The sequence below is a fragment of the Eleutherodactylus coqui genome, chromosome 12, assembly GCF_035609145.1.
Source record: "Eleutherodactylus coqui strain aEleCoq1 chromosome 12, aEleCoq1.hap1, whole genome shotgun sequence".
NCBI lineage: Eukaryota > Metazoa > Chordata > Amphibia > Anura > Eleutherodactylidae > Eleutherodactylus > Eleutherodactylus coqui.
Genome location: NC_089848.1, coordinates 70949023 through 70973969, shown reverse-complemented (window position 1 = coordinate 70973969; position 24947 = coordinate 70949023). Strand labels below are relative to the sequence as shown.

The following is a 24947-nucleotide window of genomic DNA, read 5'->3' as shown; positions in this document are numbered from 1 at the left end:
CTTGTTCCAGCTATCCATCAAACGCTGATATCCAATCAGAGACCTGCGATCAGATATTCCTTATCCTATTGGCTGAGAAGGACTCTGCGGGATAACAGCGGATAAACAGTGAGGTGGGAGTAGGCGGCGGGCTTCTCTCTAAACTCCACCAATAACTATCGAGATGGGGTGGAGACAAGTGGCAACGAGCAATCAGTATACAGTATTGTGTGAGTGACAAGTCCGTCCACCAATCAGCGGGCAGCTCCTCTGAGTCAAGCTCCAAAGTGACAGGTCCTACTGAGGAAGCAAGAGACATCAGAAGAGAGTGTGAGGACTGCGAAGTGAGAGACAGCGGTGTATACAGAGAGACTGCAGAGTGCGAGAGACAATAGTGTGTATGCAAAGAGAGTGCAGAGGGAGAGAGCAGTGAGCCGAGAGAGTGCTGAGTGGGAGAGACGGGCGTGTATGCAGAGAGACTGCAAAGTGGGAGAGACGGCCCTAAGGAAAAGAGAGACTGCAAAGTGGGAGAAACGGCCGTGTGTACAGTGAGACTGTAGGGTGGGAGAGACGGCCGTGTGTACAGTGAGACTGCAGGGTGGGAGAGACGGCCGTGTGTACAGTGAGACTGCAGGGTGGGAGAGACGTGTGTACAGAGAGACTGCAAAGTGGGAGAGACGGCCTTGTATACAGTGAGACTGCAGAGTGGGAGAGACGGCCTTGTATACAGTGAGACTGCAGAGTGGGAGAGACGGCCTTGTATACAGAGAGTCTGCACGGTGGGAGAGACTGCCTTGTATACAGAGAGACTGCAGAGTGGGAGAGACGGCCGTGTATACAGAGAGTCTGCAGAGTGGGAGAGACTGCCTTGTATACAGAGAGACTGCACAGTGGGAGAGACTGCCTTGTATACAGAGAGACTGCCTTGTATACAGAGAGACTGCACAGTGGGAGAGACTGCCTTGTATACAGAGAGACTGCACAGTGGGAGAGACTGCCTTGTATACAGAGAGACTGCACAGTGGGAGAGACGGCCGTGTGTACAGAGAGACTGCAAAGTGGGAGAGACGGCCGTGTGTACAGAGAGACTGCAAAGTGGGAGAGACGGCCGTGTGTACAGAGAGACTGCAAAGTGGGAGAGACGGCCGTGTGTACAGAGAGTCTGCACGGTGGGAGAGACGGCCGTGTGTACAGAGAGACTGCAGAGTGGGAGAGACTGCCTTGTATACAGAGAGACTGCAGAGTGTGAAAGACAGCTGTGTGTACAGAGGGACGGCCTTGTATACAGTGAGACTGCAGGGCGGGAGAGACCACACTGGGCATAGAGTGCAAAAGAAACTAGAGAGTCTGACGGGGGACAGAGTGGGGAGATGCACACTGGGCAGAGAGCACTAGATAGAACGCACAAGAATGTGAGAGATTACCGATTGTATAGGAGACAGCACTGGGCAGAGAGTGCGAGAGAGCGCAGTATGGAAGAGTGTACACTGGGCAGAGAGAGCGCAGTATGGAAGAGTGCACACTGGGCAGAGAGAGCGCAGTATGGAAGAGTGCGAGAGAGCACAATGATAGAACAGAGAGATGATAGTGGGCAGAGAGAATTTGAGAGTGAGCACTGAGAGATGGCACCTGAGTTGATGTCCCTGTGACAGCTGGCGCGAGACATCCCCGTATGACTGTGAGACCCTCAGATCTTGTCTTTCTACTTCCCAGTAATCGTTGTGAAGTCTTCTGCGGCGATGGAGACGTCTGCGGGGATTGTGGTGAGAAAGTGGCTTCAGTGAGGTCAGAGGTCACTACTAACGTGACCCCCCAGTATACTGGAATGCCTAATAGTGGGGAACATGAGGGGGTGTACAAGTTCTAGCAGACCCCACGTGACACTATGGGGGGCGACTGGTAGGGGATGGGCGCTCACCTGTCTCCTTCTCTTGCAGACGATCGGCGAGCTCTTCCTGGCCTTATATGAGATGGGCTTCGATGAGTCACAGGTGCAGGCCGCACTCCGGGCCGGATGCTTCAAGGTGCAGGATGCAGCAGAGTGGTGAGTGCAGGCACAGTGGGCGGGGTCCAATAGGATAGATGGCTGCCCAGTGCTTACAGCCTCCGAGAGCGAGGGGTGTTACTACAGCAGGGGGTGAGTGAGACGTAGTGGGTGGGGTCTAATAGGATAGATGGCTGCCCAGAGCTTACAGCCTCCGAGAGCAAGGGGGTGTTACCACAGCAGAAGGGTGAGTGCGGACGCAGTAGGCGGGGTCTAATAGGATAGATGGCTGCTCCAGAGCTTACAGCCTGCAAGAGCAAGGGGGTGTTACTACAGCAGGGGGTGAGTGCAGGCATAGTGGGCGGGGTCTAATAGGATAGATGGCTGCCCAGAGCTTACAGCCTCCGAGAGCAAGGGGGTGTTACTACAGCAGAAGGGTGAGTGCGGACGCAGTAGGCGGGGTCTAATAGGATAGATGGCTGCCCAGAGCTTACAGCCTCCGAGAGCAAGGGGGTGTTACTACAGCAGAAGGGTGAGTGCGGACACAGTAGGCGGGGTCTAATAGGATAGATGGCTGCTCCAGAGCTTACAGCCTGCGAGAGCAAGGGGGTGTTACTACAGCAGGGGGGTGAGTGCAGGCACAGTGGGCGGGGTCTAATAGGATAGATGGCTGCCCAGAGCTTACAGCCTCCAAGAGCGAGGGATGTTACTACAGCAGAACGGTGAGTGCAGGCACAGTGAGTGGGGTCTAATAGGATAGATGGCTGCCCAGAGCTTACAGCCTCCAAGAGCGAGGGGTGTTACTACAGCAGGGGGGTGAGTGCAGGCACAGTGGGCGGGGTCTAATAGGATAGATGGCTGCTTAGAGCTTACAGCCTCCGAGAGCGAGGGGTGTTACTACAGCAGAAGGGTGAGTTTGGACGCAGTAGGCGGGGTCTAATAGGATAGATGGCTGCCCCAAAGCTTACCGCCTCCAAGAGCGAGGGGTGTTACTACAGCAGGGGGTAAGTGCAGACGCAGTAGGCAGGGTCTAATAGGATAGATGGCTGCCCCAGAGCTTACAGCCTCCGAGAGCGAGGGGTGTTACTACAGCAGGGGGGTGAGTGCGGATGCAGTGGGCAGGTTCTAATAGCATAGATGGCTGCCCCAGAGCTTACAGCCTCCGAGAGCGAGGGGTGTTACTACAGCAGAGGGGTGAGTGAGACGTAATGGGCGGGGTCTAATAGGATAGATGGCTGCTCAGAGCTTAGAGCCTCCAAGAGCAAGGGGGTGTTACTAAAGCAGGGGGTTCGAGTGCGGATGCAGTGAGCAGGGTCTAATAGGATAGATGGCTGCCCCAGAGCTTACAGCCTCCGAGAACAATGGGGGTTCCTACAGCAGGGGGGTACAAGTCACCTGCAATGAGACAATCACCAAGAGTGGCATGCAGGGCGGTGTAATATAAAGTGTCCGGCGCTCAGGAGTCCTGAAGATGAACTCGGAGAGGTGACATGGGTTTGTTACAGTGTATCAGGGCAAGTCAAAGCTTGAAGATTGCCTTGACTAATACATTGTAACAAACTCAGCTGTGAGAGCAGAACTAAGGCTGATCTGTTGGGCACAGATGCCCAGCGGGTGATCCCAGCAATAATTGTCCCTCTGCTTTTACACAAGAACAAGTATCTCTGAGTGAACGGAGACGGAGCGGGCCAAGGATCGGTCAGGAGAACCTGACGCCGCCTCCAGAACGCACCCCAGCATCTGGAGCAGCCGCTGCATGTACTTACCTCTCAGGGCTTCCAGTGATGACTGCGCTGCTCCGCTTGTCATGGCAGATGAAGCTTCATCCGTGGTAATGAGTTACCAGCAGGCTGTTAGAGAGCTGCTTGCCTTAACATTGTGAAGCTCCTGCAGAGGTAGCAGATTACTATAAAAAAGGAGAAAGTGCTCCAAAGTGTAGAGATCACCAAAATATACAGGTGGTGGACAAAAATATGGAAACACTGTACGCAATGCATGCCTTACGTTCCATGGGATTAGAAATCCTATTTCAATAAGGAATGTAGAGACTGATTTTAAGTGGAGGTAATACAACACAGATGCTGCCAGGCAGAAGTAAATATCTGCCCGAGCAACAAGGTTCCATTGGTCAGGGTTTTGAGACACTCGTCTGCTGTTACCAGCTGGCTCCCAAAACGACCCAGAGCAGGGCAAGAGGTAAAGTTAACAAAAATTTGGTGGGAAAGCTCAAGCAGGAGTCAAAAGGTCAGCTCAGTGCTAATGATTGAAATCCCATGCTTTTCATACGGGTTTTCCATATTTTTGTCCACCCCCTGTATATGTGCTGCAAACATAAGGATGCTGCTCACGTGGATGCGTTGTAGCAGGCACAACTTTGACAACAGGCGTATCTCTGCTGCAGTCTCTCCTGGGAAGGGTAGGTTCCCCAGCCTCGGTGCAGGGCTATGGAAGGACCGGAGATTTAGGGTGAAGTTATGGATGCTGCAAGATAATATAATTGTTGCTTCCACACTTCTGCATCCGAAACACACAATCAGTGAAGCATCTCCATATCCCCTTGTTGTATCCATGACTCCGCTCGCAGCGCCCTGAACCTCTTGGGTTTTCTCCCTCCCCAATCCTATAGAGATTGTTAAGAGTATCCTATGTCGCTATTATGGTGCTGAGCTGCCATTTAAGGAGGTGTCTTCTCTGTCACAGGATCCTGCAGGGTGGACAGCCCCGGGGAATGCTCCTCACCCAGCAGCCAACAGAGCCGGGGTCTGCTGCTGTGTCTGCCTTTAATCCCCCACTAGAAAGAGAAGGAGGTGGGGTGTCCCAGGAATCGTCCTCTTCAGGTCAGACCATGCAATGTTCCCTCATGTCATCAGACACCAAGCCATAACATGTATTTACTGTGTATAGAAAATCCTCTTAAAGAGCCACTTCGGCAAAAACACATTATTCCATTCCTGCACCCCTCACCTGATTGTCTATCACACTCCGAACGTCTCCTAGTTATCTTGCTCTCACTTCCATGCAGTGCAGCCTCCTGCCTGATACTTAACAGACACCATCTTCATGCTGAGATTTCTCCCTGCTTTCTCCTTCACTATTTGGTGCTATCAATCCCATGATGAATCGGCACTTCATCACATGAACAGCTAGTGTCTATACCATCTCTGCATGCAGGGAGGACTGTGATTATCTCTACTCTGTATATTCACCTAAATTAGCTACAGCCCATAAATATGCAGTCAGAAGCTGTGATCTCCTCTACTATAACAGTGTGACAGGAGCTGTGTGATCATCCTCAGTAAATATGATAGGAGTGTCTGTGTTCCCCTCTAAAGAGCCTGTGTGGTAGGGTCCATCATACAAGAATTATGCTGACTTTTTGAGAGGAACATAAGCCCAAGTAAGTCTCAGGTGATCAGAATGAGATCACATGATCTGTTCTGGCGGCCATTGTGCTCCGATCTGCTGCGGTTCCCTCTCTGGATGGTTTTAATTTAGGATCGCAGAAAAAATGGAGTTGATGGGTTGGGTGGAGCGATGTGTGGAATTGGTCAGTGACCCAATTGGTCGGAGAATCTGTGGAGTCTGACATTGATGTGGTTGGTCAGAGGTTGTGTGCTTGGGTTTCCCTCAGTATTAATATATGCTGTCTGAAGATTGGGAGGAGGGGGTCTTGCATACTGGACCTTCCGCCACCCACTGACTGTGATCATCTAGTAATATTAGTTGTCATCTCTTCCAGGATCCCCATCATCTCCGGAGCTTCAACCTGTGCCCAGCTCCCGGGGCCTGCAGCAGCGAGAGTATGAGGAGAGGCACAGCGTCAGCCTGGCACGAGAGGTGATGGAAGAAAAACGGATCAAGAAGAAGGTGATAACACATGGATACGGCCTCTCTGCTGCCTCCTGCTGTGACAGGACATGCTCTGCTGAGACGTAGTGTCTACACCATTCATGTTCTGTTCCCACAATGCCAGGTTCACACAATAAAGGGTTCGTTCACATCAGTGTCTGAGGTTCCGTTGGGAACCTCGATTGCTGGTTTCCGCTAAAAAAAACCAACAAAATAGCGCTGTAAGCTATTCCTGAATGGAGCAGGAAAACTGATTCCCCTAACACTGATGTGAATGAGCCCCTAGTTGTAGCACCAGCGTTGTATTCAGCTGCACTCAGTTTGACTGCACTGCCTGTTCATCACAACCATTCTTGAAACTCTGCTGTGATCTGTTTTAGCGATGAGTTGTTTGGGTCCACTGGATCCCCTTTTATTGGCTGTTTTCTTCCAATCACACCATTCACCGTATACTCTCAACGTCAGTTCACAGGAAAGCGCCACTAGGTTGGCCGTGTATTAAATCCTGTCCCCCGCTAGTCTAGTGCAAGTGACCAGGCCCCGTTTTTCAAGTTGCTACGATTGCTTAAAGGGGTTGTCCCGAGGCAGCAAGTGGGTCTATACACTTCTGCATGGCCATAATAATGCACTTTGTAATGTACATCGTGCATTAATTATGAGCCATACAGAAGTTATAAAAAGTTTTATACTTACCTGCTCCGTTGCTGGCGTCCTCGTTCCCATGGTGCCGACTAATTTTCGCCCTCCGATGGCCAAATTAGCCGCGCTTGCGCAGTCCGGGTCTTCTTCTTTTCTGAATGGGGCTCCGTGTAGCTCCGCCCCGTCACGTGCCGATTCCAGCCAATCAGGAGGCTGGAATCGGCAATGGACCGCACAGAAGCCCTGCGGTCCATGGAGACAGAGGATCCCGGCGGCCATCTTCAGCAGGTGAGTATGAAGACGCCGGACCGCCGGGATTCAGGTAAGCGCTGTGCGGGTTGTTTTTTTAACCCCTGCATCGGGGTTGTCTCGCGCCGAACGGGGGGGGGGGGTTAAAAAAAAAAAAAACCCCGTTTCGGCGCGGGACAACCCCTTTAATTTTTCCCATTTCTAATGTGGATTTACACTGAAACTGATCCACAGAAAACTGATGTACCAGCAGACTAGTGACACCGCTATAATCGCTGTTATCAGAAATGACTATTAGAAGGCAACTCTGGCTCAGTTTTCTTGGGGGGATTCTTAACACCTCAGTGTGCAATAGGGGGGCTTCTAACAATGTGAACGTCATTCCTCAGGACCGGGATCTTGTGCTTCGGCGTATCGCTGAGGATCGACAGATGCAACATGACAAGGAGAAAATGGGCCCTACTTCAGCAGCGAGCAAGAGACCAGAGAGCAAGGAACACCCGAACGTCCACCCAACTGTCCACAATCAATGTGCCTTGATGGTGCGTGCAGGCAGAACCGATTGTAAATCTACTGGAACCCTTCTACTTGTGTGTCCCCCTACATAATATACTATATATTGTGGGGTCTCTGTATAAATAACCTGGAAGACCCCTCTGAGAACCTCTATGACATGTCATTTGTTATGTATAAGATATACAACTACAAACCTTATGATCTTTTCTCACAAGGGTCTCGGTGCAGCCGAGGAGTAATCTGACCCATTTGTCGTCTTTTGGATACCCAACCACATAGCAGAAACTTTTTCTGCTGTCAGTTGGCTTTTATGGCGTGTCTGGTGCCACGTGACGCATCGGGGGACATGTATTTAGTGTCATGTGTTATGTACTTTTCCCCAGCTTTGTCCCGTGTATGATCTGCTGATATCCACTTCCTCTCTTACAGGTACGTCTTCCTTCTGGACAGTCGGTGAGGTTGGGGCTGCCGGGTGACTCCCGACTGCAGAGCGTCTATGACCATGTACTTGGTCTGCAGCCTTCCCTGGCTCCCTGCACCTTGTTGCAGACATTTCCCACCAGACACTTCACAGAGCAGGATCTGCCCCGCAGCCTCCAGGAGCTGGGACTGACCCCCAGTGCCACTCTATGTGTACAACCCCAAAATCAACCCAAACCCACCGCAGAGCCCCCTGAGCCCTCCCAGGACCCTCTGATGTGTGATGCAGCTGAGCTAATGATGCAGGGGGAGCGACTGATGCCTATCCTCCGTTCCCCAGCCCAGGCTGTGTCTCACAACGTACAGATGGTGACAGAATCTGCAGTGCAGCACAGCTGGGGTGTGTGATGTGTATATAAAGTAGCGACTATATATAATGCTTAGGGGTGTGACATTTATTATATATAGTGCATGCCCTCTTATTTTGTGTGCGCTAACTGGTAACATGTACCCTCTTCATCCTCAGGGCGCGGGCACCGCTTGGCTCATCAGGAGGAGAATGTAGCTGAGGAGGAGGGAGCAGTGGGTGCAGCTGGTAAGAAGGACCTGTGGGTGCTCTGTATCTTGGGGTGAGGGTGTTACTATAATTACTAGCATATAACTTAGGACTCTACATCTAGGGGCCCTTTAACACAGAATGATTCATTCAGTTTACTGCTGGATTGGGCGAAACTGAATAATAATCATTCATTATAAACACTGCCAGCGACTAAATGATGAATGTCAATTCATTCACCTATTGTTCGTTGCTCAGTTTCTGCAGGCATTAAAAAAAAAAATCAAACGACGATCAGCTATTGTCAATGGGGGTGGGCAGCCGGAAGTGATCTCTGGGTGTTTCGCCTTCATTCACTGAACAATTATTACTCCTGTGTGCGATAATCGCTGGGACATCGGTCAATAAATGCTTATAGTAATAGGGCCAACTTGCCAAGAGTAGATTTGGTTCCTTTTACACAAAACAACTGTCAGGCACTTCAGCCATAATCGCTCCTGTGCTGTCACACAGGAGTGAGGATCACTCATTGAATGAAGGCGGAGCGGGCCGGAGATCATTCCAGTTATCCGCCTCCATTTACAGTTAATAGCCGATTGTCATTTGATTTTCATGCCTGCCAAAAAATGAACGAGGAGTGAGGGGGGTGTTCTGACTTCACAGTCCATTCTTGTATTAGGACTTGTTTGGACAAATTAAATTAAACCATTTACAGAGTCGAAAAGGCTCTTGGGGGCTGGTGGTGAATGAGGGGAGTGAAGGTTGTGGTGTGCGGGGAGAGACGCTGTGACTTAGTGGGCAGGTCACATCTATAACTTGTGGGAGAGATACAAACAAATAAGAATCTGCAGGTTTCACGAATTGTATCTTTCCTCTTTGTTCAGGTGTCCAAGATGCTTCTCCCAATCATCTAAACGCCGGGTCCCACCAGTGGCCGATGAACGGTGTCCGACTCCAGTGAGTGGCATCATGGTGTTAAATGTGGTAATATGAAGTATAATGGGGTGATATGTATCAGGGTCTTGCTTACTGTCACTATCAGGAGCGGCTTTAGGTCAAGTCCAGTAGGATCCACTGGTATGTAATGTGGGCAGAAGCAGCTGATGTTCTGTTTGCCCAGGATTATGAGGAGGTGTTGGTAGCCACTGATGCCACTTTATAGAGGCGACATGTTTATGAGGAGGTCGGGACTGGTTCCCACTTTTGTTAGTAGGCAGTGGTACATTTTCTTGTGTGTGCTGTCAGGTAGGGTCTCTTATATGTCACGGTACATTAGCTGCACCATTCTATACACAAGATTCTCTGTGTCTTTTAGGTCGTCGCATCAGAACAACGATGATGGTTCTTCCCCTCGTCCTCCACATGTCATGGCAAGGGCAGCTGCTGAGATGCGTCAGGAGAGTGCAGAGAGACCACAACTACCAAGATTCTCCAGGACATCTGCCATCCCCACGCTGAGGAACCTGACGCTGCGTCGGGCACTGCCTGTCATCACCGGCAAGTTCTTTGTCATATTACAGGAGTCACCTGCCTGGAGATCTGCATACTGGAGTGTGCAAGCTACCAGTAGCACTAGTTTAGATTGCCACTGGTTACAGGGATATTATACAACATCTCACCCAACTCTCCCACAATTCCTTGTTCTGCATCCACAATAAGTATGTAATATGGAAATACTATTTGTTATTTTGTGCACACACAGTTGAGATATATGCCGTGGGATGGGATTTTGCTCCTTCCATACTTGGGGTGTCTGCTGGGATATGACCCATATATAGATAGTATTGATATACTATGTTTGCAGTTGCATCATGCCCTGATCATGTCCTCTCTCCTCAGCCCCTAGTATGCAGTACCCCGGCTCTCTGTCCGGACTCACTCCAGATCTAGCTGAGATGATAATAGATTACATGATTAAGGAACGGGTTCTCCGTCCGAAGAGCCTTGAGCTGTTTGCTGGCTGCCCTATCCGCAGGATTACGCTAAACTGCTACCCCTACTGCACTAATGAACTAGTAAGACAACTACGTGGCTTCCCAGGCCTGCGCCGCTTGAGCCTCAGCTCCTCCAGTCTCATCACAGGTACAGCTGTTCCCTCCTTCCTGGTCTGTGCACTTTACATTATTAGTCAGATCCTGAAATCCTTATGTTTCTCCTCAGATCAAGGCCTCTGTGTGATGCAGCAGCTGCAGAAGTTACAGCACCTAAACCTTGGCGCTTGTCGAAATCTCACAGAGTCCTGTCTGTTCCATCTCCGAGGTGACCACTCCCTGTCCGCTATGTGTCATCATGTGCTGTATGTCTGTTACATGTGTGCCCTGTGTCCAGTACATGTGTGTGTCAACTAAGGTTGACGCTGGTGTCTTTGGTGTTTTCTATTTTGTGCAGAACTTTTCGGTTCAGTATCATGTAGCGAAAACTACACCAAAAATATCTGTGTCATGATTGTGCTTTGCCTGATTCTTAGTCATTATTGACCTCTGTCATTGTGGCCTATCATCATAGTCCTCTGTCATCATTGTCCTCTGCCTGTCTGATTCCTCTCCGTCAGTGTTGTCCTCTGTCTGATCCCTCTTCGTCAGGCCAGCTTCACACTGGCGAGGGCAATAACGGGCAGGGATTTACGGCCCAATATCGCCCTCGCAATCCTTCTGAAAATCCCTGGATGCGAGGCATTTTCAAATGGAAACAGCCTCGCATCACTGCAGGGCTGAAGAAATTTTTTGGCGTGGCTGTCATAGCCACGGCAGGAAATCACGATCTCCTCCCATTATTTTCAATAGGGCTAGTGCTGCTGCAGCCGTCCCCATTGAAAACATGTGAAAACCCCTGGATGTGAGGTGTTTCCACATGGAAACGGCCTCGCATCTTTGTGGGGCTAAAGGAATCCCCCGGGGTAGCTGTCACAGTGGCGGCAGGGGGTCGCATTGTTTCCAATAGGGCCGCTGCAGCCGCCTACCCCGTTGAAAGCAATGGATGATATTGCAAAAAGATAGGACATGCTGCGATTTTAATTTTTCCTTTGCAGCATCGCAGGAGTGAAAGCATCGCGAATGAGAATGAAACCATTAAAAATCATTGGTTTCATAATCGTGTGTTTTCACTCACTCGCGACAATCGCACAATTTTCTTGCCAGTGTGATTCCTCTCCCTCAGCGTTGTCCTCTGTCTGTGATTCCGCTCCCTCAGCGCTGTCCTCTGGCTGTCTGATTCCGCTCCCTCGGCGCTGTCCTCTGGCTGTCTGATTCCTCTCCCTCGGCGTTGTCCTCTGGCTGTCTGATTCCTCTCCCTCGGCGTTGTCCTCTGGCTGTCTGATTCCTCTCCCTCGGCGTTGTCCTCTGGCTGTCTGATTCCTCTCCCTCGGCGCTGTCCTCTGGCTGTCTGATTCCTCTCCCTCGGCGCTGTCCTCTGTCTGTGATTCCGCTCCCTCAGCGCTGTCCTCTGGCTGTCTGATTCCTCTCCCTCGGCGCTGTCCTCTGGCTGTCTGATTCCTCTCCCTCAGCGCTGTCCTCTGGCTGTCTGATTCCTCTCCCTCGGCGCTGTCCTCTGGCTGTCTGATTCCTCTCCCTCGGCGTTGTCCTCTGGCTGTCTGATTCCTCTCCCTCGGCGCTGTCCTCTGGCTGTCTGATTCCTCTCCCTTGGCGCTGTCCTCTGGCTGTCTGATTCCTCTCCCTCGGCGCTGTCCTCTGGCTGTCTGATTCCTCTCCCTCGGCGCTGTCCCCTGGCTGTCTGATTCCTCTCCCTCGGCGCTGTCCTCTGGCTGTCTGATTCCTCTCCCTCGGCGCTGTCCTCTGGCTGTCTGATTCCTCTCCCTCGGCGCTGTCCCCTGGCTGTCTGATTCCTCTCCCTCGGCGCTGTCCTCTGGCTGTCTGATTCCTCTCCCTCGGCGCTGTCCTCTGGCTGTCTGATTCCTCTCCCTTGGCGCTGTCCTCTGGCTGTCTGATTCCTCTCCCTAGGCGCTGTCCCCTGGCTGTCTGATTCCTCTCCGCCAGTGTTGTCCTCTGCCTGATTTTTTTTTTCCTCTTTCCCATTGATCCTGGTCCTGATCACCTCTGAATATTTGCATCTCTCTTGCAGGTTTAAAGCATTTGTCTTATCTTGTCCTGGACCAGACCAAAGTCAGCGATAGAGGAATGTGTGACTTCCTGATGAATACAAACTGTTCACTCACCCACTTGAGTGTCAACCAGACAGCGATCACTGAGTGCACTCTTAGCATGTTGGTGCAGTGTAGCCCAGAGCTGAGGGTCCTGAGTGTGAAACACACCCAGGTGGGGACCGTGATAGTGGGCTGCATTGGTTATCATAGGTGTACCTTAGGGGGGCATAGCTGTTATTACCCCTTTATATATCAGGATGTCTTCGGGCGGCATCTCCATGACTTTGATTACTTTGTCTCTTAGGTGTCCGACATTTCCTCATTGTGTGGTCTGAAGCAGCTGACTACTCTCCATTTAGACAGCACTCACGTGACTGAGGAGTCGCTTCAGACGGTCTCCTCCCTGCCGGCACTCTCCACGCTCACACTGTCAGGGGTGCAGTCTCTGAGCTCCAGTCGTGTGTTGGAGCTCCTGGCCGGTGAGTCTGGGAATGTTTTTTTTGATGGATTAGGGATTATCTCCTGCTCAGGGATGTCTCCGCTATTGTCCTGTCCTCTCTTATGTCACAGGTCTGCCTCTCACCCGTCTGCTGCTTCCTGGGAAACACACCCTGTCAGACGAAGGACTGTCACATCTGTCTCATCTGTGTAGTCTCTCAGAATTAGACCTAACTGATCACACCCAGATCACAGACCGAGGCGTGCAACACATCTCGCAGCTGCTCAGGTGAGACTACTGTAATCCCACATCTGTTGGGGGTCATGGAGGGGCATGTTAGGGCTGATGAGACCCACTTATGTACATGTATGTTGGTTCTTTAGGTTGCGTGTCTTGTCCCTGTGTAATACATCAGTGTCAGACTCCGGACTACTTCACCTGCGGGGACTCAAGCTTTTGGAGGAATTAAGTCTGGACCGGACTAAAGTGACGAGCAGAGGGGTGTCCCAGTGCATCCCCCACCTCCCACACCTGCAGGTTCATTCTCCTTCCCCTGCTGCCATCCTGTCTGAGCTTCTCTCTGGATCCCTCTAGTTGGCTGATATTATGCTCCGCTGCCCATCCCCCATGAGCTGCAGACTTTATAGAATCATGTAGTCGCGCCCATCATATAGTCAGCGGTCGGCTTATCTCTCCACAATGAGTATATAGCAACAGAGCAAATAATCTGATAACCTAGTTGATTGGTGGTGTGGACTAAAGTTATTTGATTCAGAAATATACTTTCATGTATAAAAGTTTACACCCCTTAGTACGTTGGGGGATGGGCTAAATGTTATTTGCATGGTATCAGTGCAGCTTGTACCCTGATCATTTAACCCCAGCCTTGTATGAAAAGACCTTGTGTGCAGATTTTTTTTTTTTTTTTAATCGGAGGGGGGGTTTGTCACATGTGCTGCCTGCCACTTATCACTTCAAGTCACTTAGCTGCATTCTCCTGGGTAGGTACTCGGATTGTCAGACACAGGGGTTGGCGACAACGTCTTGAAGCTTGGAGTCCAAAAATGCAAGAACCTTCTGAAAGTGAATTTAAGTCGCACGAGGGTCACCAACAAAGGTGAGTGTGGTCACTTGGTTAAGCTGTTTCTAGTCTACTGCAAGAGGGATTCTCCAAGACCAATATTACTACAAAGTGTTTGCTCTAGTCATCTACCTAGTTGACATCACTGCGCATGCGCCTATCCTGGAAAAGTGTCGCCAGCGCAGTGTCTGGACTGCATGGCATCCCTAATCTAGGGAGCTGGACACGTCCGTCATCGGGGAAAGGGTGTGGTTTGTGCCAATTGGAGGGGAAGACAGCCTGGACCAGTCCAGCGACTCAACTGCCCATTGGACACTTTGCAACTAACTTGCATATTGATTGCTACAGGAGCACGTGCAGCCAGCGGTCTAGCTGCACACTCCACGCTGACTTTCAGGTGGAACAGCACTGGAATGGGGTAGCGGTTAAGTGTAATAAATACCTTCCCAGACTCCAGGGAACCTGCTGTATGAGTACCATAACTTCTGGGAGCTGTTACAGAACTCAGCAGGAGGTCTGTGCTCTATAATTAGTTACATTGTTCAGCCATGGGCTCTCAGTAGAGAATTCAGCACCATGGACAGCAGACACAGTGTGCATTCCTGCTTATCAGCTTTTTTGCAGGTGGGGCTGAGAACAGCTGAAACAATGTAATCAGCTCTCTGCAAGCAGAACACTGCTTGCAGTCCTGCCTATCAGCTGTTCTGCTGAACAATGGTTTTCAAGTAGAACTGCCAACCGTCGTTCGGCTGAACAGTGAAAGATGGGGACATTAAAGGCCCATTTAGACACAACGATTAGCACTCAAAATTCGCTCAAAAGCCGTCTTTTGAGCGATAATCATTGTGTCTAACTGCACTGACATCGCGCAGTTTTCGTTAAGCCGTCGCTCATCGTTGTCTTTCAGGATGCAGAAAGAGAAAACGATCAGCCTTATCAGGGATTCACAGTGGGATACAGCTGATAATATTGTTTCAGCTGTATCCCGCTCTGTGAACACAGGCGGGGTATAAAGAACACAGCGGTCCAGCTGTGTTCTGCATACCCCGCATGGAGCGCACAGCTGTATACCAGCTGAGCGCTCCCTGAACAGCTGGGGTCTGAAGAACAGAGTGGTCCAGCTGTGTTCTGCATACCCCCCGCTCGGAGCACTCAGCTGTATAACAGCCGGGTGCTCCGAGCAGAGAACAGTTGGATGCAGAAGACAAGCTGCCCCGCTTTAGACACGATTATCACTCAAAAGACGGCTTTTGAGTGATAATCGTTGTGTCTAAATGGGCCTTAAGGTTTATCTATAAGATGAAAGGGAGCAGAGGTGATGATTAGGAAGAAATCAATCAGGTTGATGGGTGTGACGTGTCCAGGTAAGGACACATAAACCCCAGGTCTATATTAAGTCATAGTGTTAATGTTCAAAAAGCCCTTAGCAATTTGAATTCCCATGTTTTTCTGTCTGTGATTTTTTAAAAGTCTTTTAAGTATTAAGACTTTTAGATCCGGTCCAGAGAAATGGTTCCCTATCCTCAGGATAGGTCATCCTTAGAAATTGCCCAGAGAAGTTCTTTTAAATACCCTCGCAAGCTTGTGCATATAATGTATCCACATGTACGGATATGTTGTATCCACACAAACAAAATATCCAATTGCAAAACATTAGCAACACTGTTAGCATAGCACTCCGTTTAATGTGCAGCAGTGGTTGGCAACCCGTTGATTGTAACCGACAGGTCATTATCATCAGGCATGAGTGGCTCCTGGGTGGTATTTTGTTCAGTACTATCAAATGTAATTTGTTCTGCACTATGGACTCAACAGTGTCCACCTTGCCTGCTTGCGATAGACCCAGGTGCTGCACACATAATCATTAACCGTCTAGCAACAGTCCCAAGGAGCTTGTGAAGGGGACGGGCTCCCCTATTCTAGCATTAGCGCACAACACCGAGCTCCATAGAGTCTTGTCAGTAGATTGTATGGATCCAGGTGATGTATAGAATAGTGCTGTGGTGCCAAAACACTGATGACATGCAGAGCAGTCAATCTCAAGACCCTCCAAAGTTGCAACGGTATATCTCCATTCCTTATGGGAAGTATAGCACTTGTTCTTCTGGGACTTCTAACCTTTTGTTCTTGTTTCCTCCTTGTCTAGGTCTACGCTTCCTGAGATGTACAGAAATTGTACAGCTGAGTCTAGACGGTTCAGGGGTCACTCTACAGGGAGTTTCGGATTTAATGACCGCCTGTCCCACCCTCACCAGTGTAAGAGCCAACAACCTGCGGCTCATTCCCACTGAGCAGGTTTCTGAAGAGGAGGATGGGAGCTGAGTGCTCCTTGAAGATGAAGTCACCAGTAGATTCTATCTCAGGTGTGATATATTGTCATCACCCTGACAGTAAGGCAATATCTGGGAGGGCTATAGGAGAAGTCCTGTAGAGCAGACTTTTTACTTTTCATGGCAGAGGATTTATTTTATTGCGCTATCTACAGTGTCTCCAATTAAAAAAAATGTTTATCAATCTGCGTCATTGTGGAGCTTCTTTTTTTAATCTGTAGATGAAAAAGCTTCAATCTCAGGTTCGGATCCTGGTGTGAGTCCACTTGCTGGAAGGTTCTGATGGTACCAGCATTTTGTCTGCTGCCGCACCTCAGAGCTGCGCTGTCTACTACAAAGGCTGAGTTTCAAGGTTCCTTAGTGTCTTCATAAAGCAGTGGACGTTGACTTTCAGGAATGCTGCCTTCCAATAAGTGGCGCTGCAGAAGTATTGTTCCATCTTCCCATCTGCATATTTCCCAGAGGATCACGGATGGCCTTATAAGTCTCCTCACATTGTCTCGGTGCTCTCCCTAAGGAGAAACTATACCCTTCCTGACCCATAAAGTAGCTTAAATATATATTGTGTCTCCAGTACTAAGTTCTTATGAATTTAAGGTTCACAGGCTGCACAAGGAGGACCAGCCAAGACACATAAAGATGGGCACAAGAGCTGGTATGTAGGATCAAGTTAGAACACACCAGAGCATTAGAGGCAGCACAGGAGAAGACTTGATATGAGGTTAGAGGTGAGCAGCTGGAGATGCAGCATTTTGGAGCTCTAGAGGAATCCGTGGACCATGTAGTGGAGCGTGACAGGAGAGCCCTGTAGCCAATAGAGTCACCATGGATGGATGTGAAGCCCCGGCATTTACTGAATCTTTGCACTTGACCCCATATGTGATGTAACTGGGGTGTTAGTGGTAGGTTACAGTGGTTCTGGGAGATGATTACTGCCGGCCATAAACTGGAGATATCGGACAACCACTTTTGAATGACTTGTCATCCGTGGTCAGTCAGTAAAAGTAATTGTTTTGCATGAGGGCTCCAAAATTTTAAATCACAAATGGTTGATCGATCTCTGATGCAATCTGTGACCTCAAGAATAATCAAGGAATGGGGAAGACTGGAATACCCTGAGAGGCTCTCAAAATTGGGATTATTCACCCTGGAAAAAAGACGGCTAAGGGGCGATCAAATAACTATGTATAAATACATTAGGGGACAATACAGGGATCTCTCCCATAATCTGTTTATACTCAGGACTGTGATGGTAACGAGAGGGCATCCGCTAGGTCTAGAAGAAAGCAGGTTTCATCACCAACACAGAAGGGGGTTCTTTACTGTAAGAGCAGTGAGACTGTGGAACTCTGCCTGAGGATGAGATTATGTCAAAATCCATAGAGGAGTTTAAGAGGGGACTAGATGTCTTTCTAGAGTGATATGATATTACAGGATCTAGACATTAGGTGACCAGCGGGGTTGTTGATCTCAAATGTTGATCAAAAGACAATCACCGACGAAGAACCTGTTAAAATTTACTAACTTTATTATTACATTTAAAATCTGGACAGAATAAAACATATATAATAAATCCTGAGGGCCCTCGGAAATGTATCTTTTTGATGGAAGAAAGAGAAATTATTCCTTGGCTCCCCAGTCACAAGAATCGTCTCTTTTGTTACCCTGCTATTAAATGGGTATCGGACATCTAAACCACTTATAGAACGTTTGTAGCCTACAGCCATTAATTCAGCAGGGTCATAGAGACGAGTAAAGCAAAGCCTTTTATCAAAAAATCTTTTCTAGAGAGTGAGATGATAGTGTGTTGCAGTGCCTTATGTTTATCATAGAACTGCGCCTTTATTGATCTAGTCAAGGTCCCCTGTCCCTTAGCCAGAAGGAGACCAGGTGTATTGTATTCTTGATTACTTTATTACAAAGTGACCTGTCAGGAAAAAAAGCACAGTTTTCCAGACTCAGAACATCACAAGTGAGGAGAAAAAAGTGTTAGTCTCACTTGAAAAGGATCCCAATATCATCCTGAAACCTTCTGACAATGGAGGAAATTTAGTAATAATGGGACGTGAGGAATATAGAGAGATGTGTCTAAGACTACTAAGGGACACCACAAACTATGGAACCCTACCCTTTGATCCCACTGACAGGTTCCTTTCAGACTTAAAAAGTCTGACACAAAGGGCATTGGATGAAAAAATTCTAGGAAAGAATGACTATGAGTATATATGCCCAACCGTACCCCAAACAGCAACTTTCTATGCACTTCCAAAGATTCACAAAGGCCTAACCGCCCTCAGGGGCAGACCAATCGTGTCGGGGATAGACTCCCTCACTCAAGGGGCGAGTGAGTATATCGACATACTACTTAGGCCATTTGTAGAAAGTTTGCCATCCTACATAAGGGACACCACTGACCTCCTCAAACGGTTGGAGGGTATAACCATCTCAGAGGACACCCTATTGGCCAGCTTGGATGTGGAGGCTCTTTACACCAACATTTCACACAAGGATGGGATCGAAGCAAGTCGCTTCTTTCTAAACCAGAGGGGAATCCACATGAAACCCCAGAATGACTTTGTCCTGGACTTACTCAAGTTCATTTTGGAACACAACTTTTTTCTATTTGAGGGGCGTTTCTTCCACCAGCTCAGGGGGACCGCGATGGAGAGCCTGTGTGCCCCGACCTATGCGTGTCTCTTCCTGGGGCTGGTGGGAGGAGAAATTTGTATTTCAGGAACACAATGAAAGACGGACTAACCTGTTTGATATCTGGGTGAGATTCATAGATGATGTGTTCATACTGTGGTCAGGCACTATTGCTGAATTCAATGAATTTCTAGAATCCCTGAACAATAACAGCCTAGGGTTGAATCCTGAGGGCCCTCAAGATTTATTATATATGTTTTGTTCTGTCCAGATTTTAAATTTAATTAATAAAGTTAGTAAATTTTAACAGGTTCTGCGTCGGTGATTGTCTTTGAAAAATATTTGAAGAATTACTGCCCCGGTGACTACAAATGTTGATCCAGGGATTACTCTGGCTGCCATTATGGAGTCAGGAAGGATTTTTTTCCCTCCAAATCTGCTAAATTGGCTCGTTTTTTTTTTTTTTGTTTGTTTTTTTTGCCTTTCTCTGGACTAACAAGGGAGGAGGGTGGTTGAAACGGGCTGAACTAGATGGACATTGTCTTCATTCAGCCTAACATACTATGTTACTAACCTCCCATTCTGGAAATCTCCCACCAGCGAATGATCAAAATCCTAGATTAAACAGCTTATTTTCTCAGCCGTCGATGTGTTTCATGGTCCCGGGGACCGCTATGCCAGAATCGGACGACAAACAAATGACACAGAATTGTTCTGTGTGATCCGTAGAGGAGTGATTACCATACAGTGTGTGTATACAATAGTTAAAACCCTCCTAAACTACGAGCAGCAATCGGGCAATAAATAGGGTGGAATCAGATACATACAAAACCCTGGTAGCTTATTATTCTGGGAAGGTAAACGCTTTGGGCATGTTCATACATGGCAGAAATGGTGTGGAAAATCTGCATGTAAAAACCACCTCCAAAATCTGCACCATTTATACAGGACAACCGTCAGACACATAAGCTTTGGACAGTCCTCCCATTGACTATCACTGTATGCTTTCACGCAGGAGCAATAGTTTAAAAAAGGGCGACTACCAAAGAGATGGATTGACCGTGCAAGTGGTGACGATAGTGAACTTCTTCCTTTGCCTCCACGTTTCCCGGCCCTTATGCAGCAAGTAGGAGTTGGGTGATGTTGGCTTAAGTTCATGGCTGCTATAACCTCTTGACTCCCAACCGCTATAAGTGAAAAGGGGAAATTGATGGAATAGGGGATGATGATTGTAGTAGTTCATGACTCCAGTTCACAGCATTCGGAGTGTTACACTCTCGTCCAGTGGTGCCATGAAGAAAGTTTTTGGTTGTTGGGGGCTGTAGTCCTTGCCCCTAGAGGGTGGTGTAGTATGTGGCGTAATGCAGGTGTGCCCTAGTGAGAAGGAGCTGCAGGAGTCGGGGTAAAGGTAAAAACACGCTTTTATTCGAAGTTACAGATTAAGTCAGGTTATGTCCATAATGCTGCAATTCCCATCCACAGCAATCCAGAGTGCGGTGACTGGAGATACCGCCCTCAGAACAATGCGTCATATCTAACACTTGAGATACCGCTCTCTATATCTTGCGTTGTATAGGCACCTTCTATCAGATGTGAAGAATGGATGGCCGTCTGGCCTGTTTTCCAGTTTTCTTTACCTTCTTTCTTTAACTTTCCTTATTCTAATCTTCTTGTTTTTCACTACACGTTCTCACATCACTAATAACTAAACTCTCTGCCTAGCCTCCTGACTGATATGTTTACTTTTACTCCTCCTCTAGACTGACGTCTGGAATCTGAGTGGAGTTATTTATAGGCTCTAGGCCCTCCCCTGAGCAAAAAGCTCAGGGGCTAGACAGGGGCCTAGTCTACCCAGTCATTGGGAGTTGTTGATCCTCCAATCACCGAATCTAATATAGATCAAGGGCAAATTAAAGTGACATACACGCATTAAAATATATGCATTAACAAAAAGAAACTAATATTTAAATAAGCTATGTACATACTCTTTATGTACTGACAACTCTGGGTCACTACACTTACGCCTTGTGATGGATTTTGGGTGAGTGTTAAAGATTCTACATGCCAGCCTCCCCACCCACCATGCATGATCTGCAGCGCCACATCACAGTAGCCATTGCTACAACATGTATGGCAGTCACTTAACTACAGTCTTCATGTATGTTGAGTGACAAAGGCGCTCACATTGAACACCTCTGATGTGGAAAATATTTTTGTGTGTCATGTACAGGTGAGGAGGAGGCTTAGATTGTGGAGTGACTGGTACCCAACTCTCCGAGACTCTGCAAGTCTACCAGACGAGCGACCATCACCTTCTGCCACCCTCTACAGCAATCTGCCTGGCCCTGCACTGCAAACCAATTTGTCCCGTACTGGTCAGGAGGAGAGAGGAGAAGGGATGATGCCTATCGATCCCACCTCTGTCCTCGATCACTCTGCAGTATTGCAAGCTTAAGGTCGTTAGAATACAGGCTGATTTGTACTCAGCTTTCCCGGGCTCCTGCATGCATGCAAAGCGAAAGCTCAAATCATCCAGCTGATCTGTTCTAAAGCACTCCAGAGCTCTAACAATACTCGTACAAAACACTGCCAATATCAATGTCTTAACGGTAAACTGGAACCCGATTTATGAATTATGAATCCAATCTTCGGAGAATATGGTTTTGTGTTAACACGGACGAGGTTCACTAGTTAATTTAAAATTTTCATTCTCAAATAGGAGCAGTGCTTATTTACAGAAAATGCAAAAATTATGTTACAAGATAATCAGCAAGAGACTTACATATCATATCACAGACAGTAAAATAACGAGGATTAAAGTAAGAATGTTACCATTCTTTTGCATGGAGTCTCTTAGGGTTACTACAGGGGAGTCCCTACGTATCATGGCCTCCAAGGGGCTGACCATTTGGGGTCCGCAGGGTCCCCTATTATAAGGTTCCCTCAGTACACACCTTTTCCCTGCCCCCTCTGAGGTCGCACAGAGAAGGGAGGGTTGAGTTTGTAGGAACTCTGAAAAATCCTAATTCCCTATTTTCAGTCATATCTTCACACGCGGTTAACTGATCGGGAATACAGGCCTGGCATAGTTTTACTTATGCATTGAGTCCACACACAAGTATCCTTGGGTATATCCTGTCCTAGATACGCAGTTCTGGGTTTCTGAGCATTCCGCAAAGATGGGAGTCTCTGCATCTTATTCGCGGTGATGGGACATTTCGCAAAATATCCTTGTCAACTGGTTGCGACGTACAGATTTTTCATGATTTCAAATTACATTTTTTCTTTGTCTCAAGTGAGGTCTCTGTTTAAATTTTGGTTCTGGTTGGAACCTTCAAGAAATGGGGCCGAGAAGCTTATTAGGATGTGAAGCCTGTTCCTGTCCTCCTCTCCTACATAAACTTTTGCTAGCTCTGGTTTAGCGAGGCCTATAGGATATCAGAGACCCCCTAGAGGAAGTGTAACAGTCTTCCTGAAGCCTGTTGCTTACAAGCATCCTACAGCACTCAGCTTTCCTGGATGCTGAAAAGCATTTAACTCTTCCACAAACTACAACTCGTTACAACGTGTTGCAAAACCACATGGGACTAAGGTAGCCGCATCCTACTGCATGGGCTAACATAATAATGGAGGCTGAAACACACACAGAATGTCTGACAAGCTACATATATCACAACATATATCTATCAATCTTAGATAGATAGATAGATAGATATATCTCTGGTATCTATCTATCTAATAAGGGCAAATTCACGGGGGAAAGGATGTCAACTCCACTTTTCTAGTGTCCTGAACGGCAACTGATTGATACTGGACAGCTGGGGGGATACTTTAGCCATCTCTTTATAATACATTGCTCAACAAAAGTTGTTGAGTTTCTGTTTCCATTTATATCAAATTCATTAAATTCATTAATGGTGAAGAGTGTTTCAAATCGGGAAGATCATATAATCAAATAATGGGTTTGACTGGAAGAGGAACTTATCCCTGTTTCTTTGAGTTCATTGCCGTGAACCTGGATGAACCTCCCATCTGGGATCTTTGCATTGCCAATTCTTACTTAAAGGGGTTGTCCCGCGAAAGCAAGTGGGGTTATACACTTCTGTATGGCCATATTAATGCACTTTGTAATGTACATTGTGCATTAATTATGAGCCATACAGAAGTTATAAGAAATTTTTCACTTACCTGTTCCGTTGCTAGCGTCCTCGTCTCCATGGAGCCGTCTAATTTTCAGCGTCTAATCGCCAGATTAGACGCGCTTGCGCAGTCCGGGTCTTCTTCTTTTCTGAATGGGGCCGCTCATGCCGGAGAGCGACTCCTTGTAGCTCCGCCACGTCACGTGCCGATTCCAGCCAATCAGGAGGCTGGAATCGGCAATGGACCGCACAGAAGCCCTGCGGTCCACCGAGGGTGAAGATCCCGGCGTCATCTTCAGCAGGTAAGTAAGAAGTCACCGGAGCGCGGGGATTCAGGTAAGCGCTGTCCGGTGTTCTTGTTTAACCCCTGCATCGGGGTTGTCTCGCGCCTGGAAACCTGGACGGCTCAGCAGAGTGAGCTGTGGGCTGCAGTGCAGGAAGTCCCAGGTTTGAGTCCTGACACTCTTAATTGTCTGATGGAATTTTTTTAGAATTGGGGTGAGGGGTCAATCTCATTCCGAAGCTCCTCTAACTCCATTAATACACAATCTATCCATTCCACCAGCCATTAATGTTTCTAGCTTCCTAGGCAAGAAACCAGCAGATAGACCTCGCCCTTGTCAGCTTAGGGCTCATTCACACAAGCGTTTCTCTGTTCTGTTTTTGGAGCAAAGAAATGGAATTAAAGATTTCTGTCTTTTCCCCGTTTCTATAAAAAAACAAACAAATGTTTCTGTTTGCTTCTGTTCATCTTTTTTTTTTTAATGGCACAAATGGCGCATTCTATTTTCCATAAGGCTGTATATATGACAAGTGTAACATAAGCACCTTGGCGAAAATGACATTTCTGATAAATGCTTCTTGTATCATTAACACCAGGAGGTGATCAGCTGAGAGAATACAGGGTGATATATAATTAACTGTTTTCAGCATCAGTCCAGATCCAAGACCCGCCTCGTTGTCGATAAGGCATCAGACTAGATATTTAGTACTTTTCCTGTCTTCTTAGAATTACAGAAATATCAGAATTTATATTATTAAGTCTCTATTTACTTACTGTAGAAGGTCTTGTGTAATGCTCTGGTTAACTTAATGTCTGCAGCCCATACCCGGATGGTGAGGATGATGATGGGAGTGGCATTATTACAATATTAGTAATTCGTGACGCCAGTGCTATGTAGCACAATGATTAAGTGTGATACATTCAGTACATTACAGAAGCTATAATTGTAACCTTTCTCTTTACTGATGGGGCAGATTGCAGGGCAGTTATAGATCAGTCCCAACTGAAGAGCATTGCATGCAGTACACTAATTTCTCCACATGACATGAGTCTCAACAGTAGAAATAATGTGCATGGACTCCTTATTGAAAAGATGAGGCTCTATTAGGCAAGTGAAGGTGTTACCGCTACCCCTGAGCCTTATAATGGTTATTCTATAACCTTTATGTTGGACTGTTTTTGCACAATTCCTGGCCCTGGAGATACTCAATCGCCAGTGACTAGTCCTCTGGCATACACTGGGCCTTTTCCCCCAACTATTCAGCGCCTCTACGCTTTACCTCAACTGTACCATCCACCAATCAGGGAATTCCTAGACAAAAGGCTCTGGTCCTCAGTCCTCCTCTCCTCTCCCACTTTCTCCAGAGTCTGCGTCACAACCTCTTTGAATCTGTCACAGCTCTTCTGCACTCAGCGAGTAATCCCGTCTACTCATTGCTCTCTTCTTCAGCCATTCATGCCTCCTCTGACAACTCTCCGACTAAACTGACTAACTTCTCTTTTCCAGTGTCGTATATTAACGCCTGGACCAATCACAGGAGTCATCACAACTGTCACCCCATGGCCTTAAAGCCAATCAGGGTGCTCGGCTCAACTATTCCGCTGTCCGATCAGAGTTTAATCTGCCGGCAGCCAATAGGAATTCACTGGTTGCTGGGCATGCTTTCTGCCTTCTCCTAGGATCTTGGAGTAGATTCTCTAAAGTGCTGGGACTTGAAGGAGGAAAAAAAGGGCTATA

General features: G+C 47.9%; 1 protein-coding gene across 1 annotated transcript; it reads left to right on the top strand.

Moving 5' to 3' along the window:
• The first annotated feature begins 258 nt into the window (after positions 1 to 258).
• Positions 259 to 16329, top strand: LOC136586864 (uncharacterized). The gene is made up of 18 exons (XM_066585134.1): positions 259 to 309; positions 1693 to 1742; positions 1917 to 2023; positions 4664 to 4800; positions 5703 to 5830; positions 7090 to 7242; positions 7646 to 8036; positions 8163 to 8231; positions 9077 to 9149; positions 9508 to 9689; positions 10032 to 10274; positions 10353 to 10451; positions 12270 to 12463; positions 12596 to 12770; positions 12862 to 13018; positions 13114 to 13267; positions 13736 to 13847; positions 15958 to 16329. Exons 2-18 carry the CDS (start codon positions 1719 to 1721, stop codon positions 16131 to 16133), a joined length of 2574 nt encoding a protein of 857 aa, XP_066441231.1. The 5' UTR covers positions 259 to 309; positions 1693 to 1718; the 3' UTR covers positions 16134 to 16329.
• The last annotated feature ends 8618 nt before the right edge of the window (positions 16330 to 24947 follow it).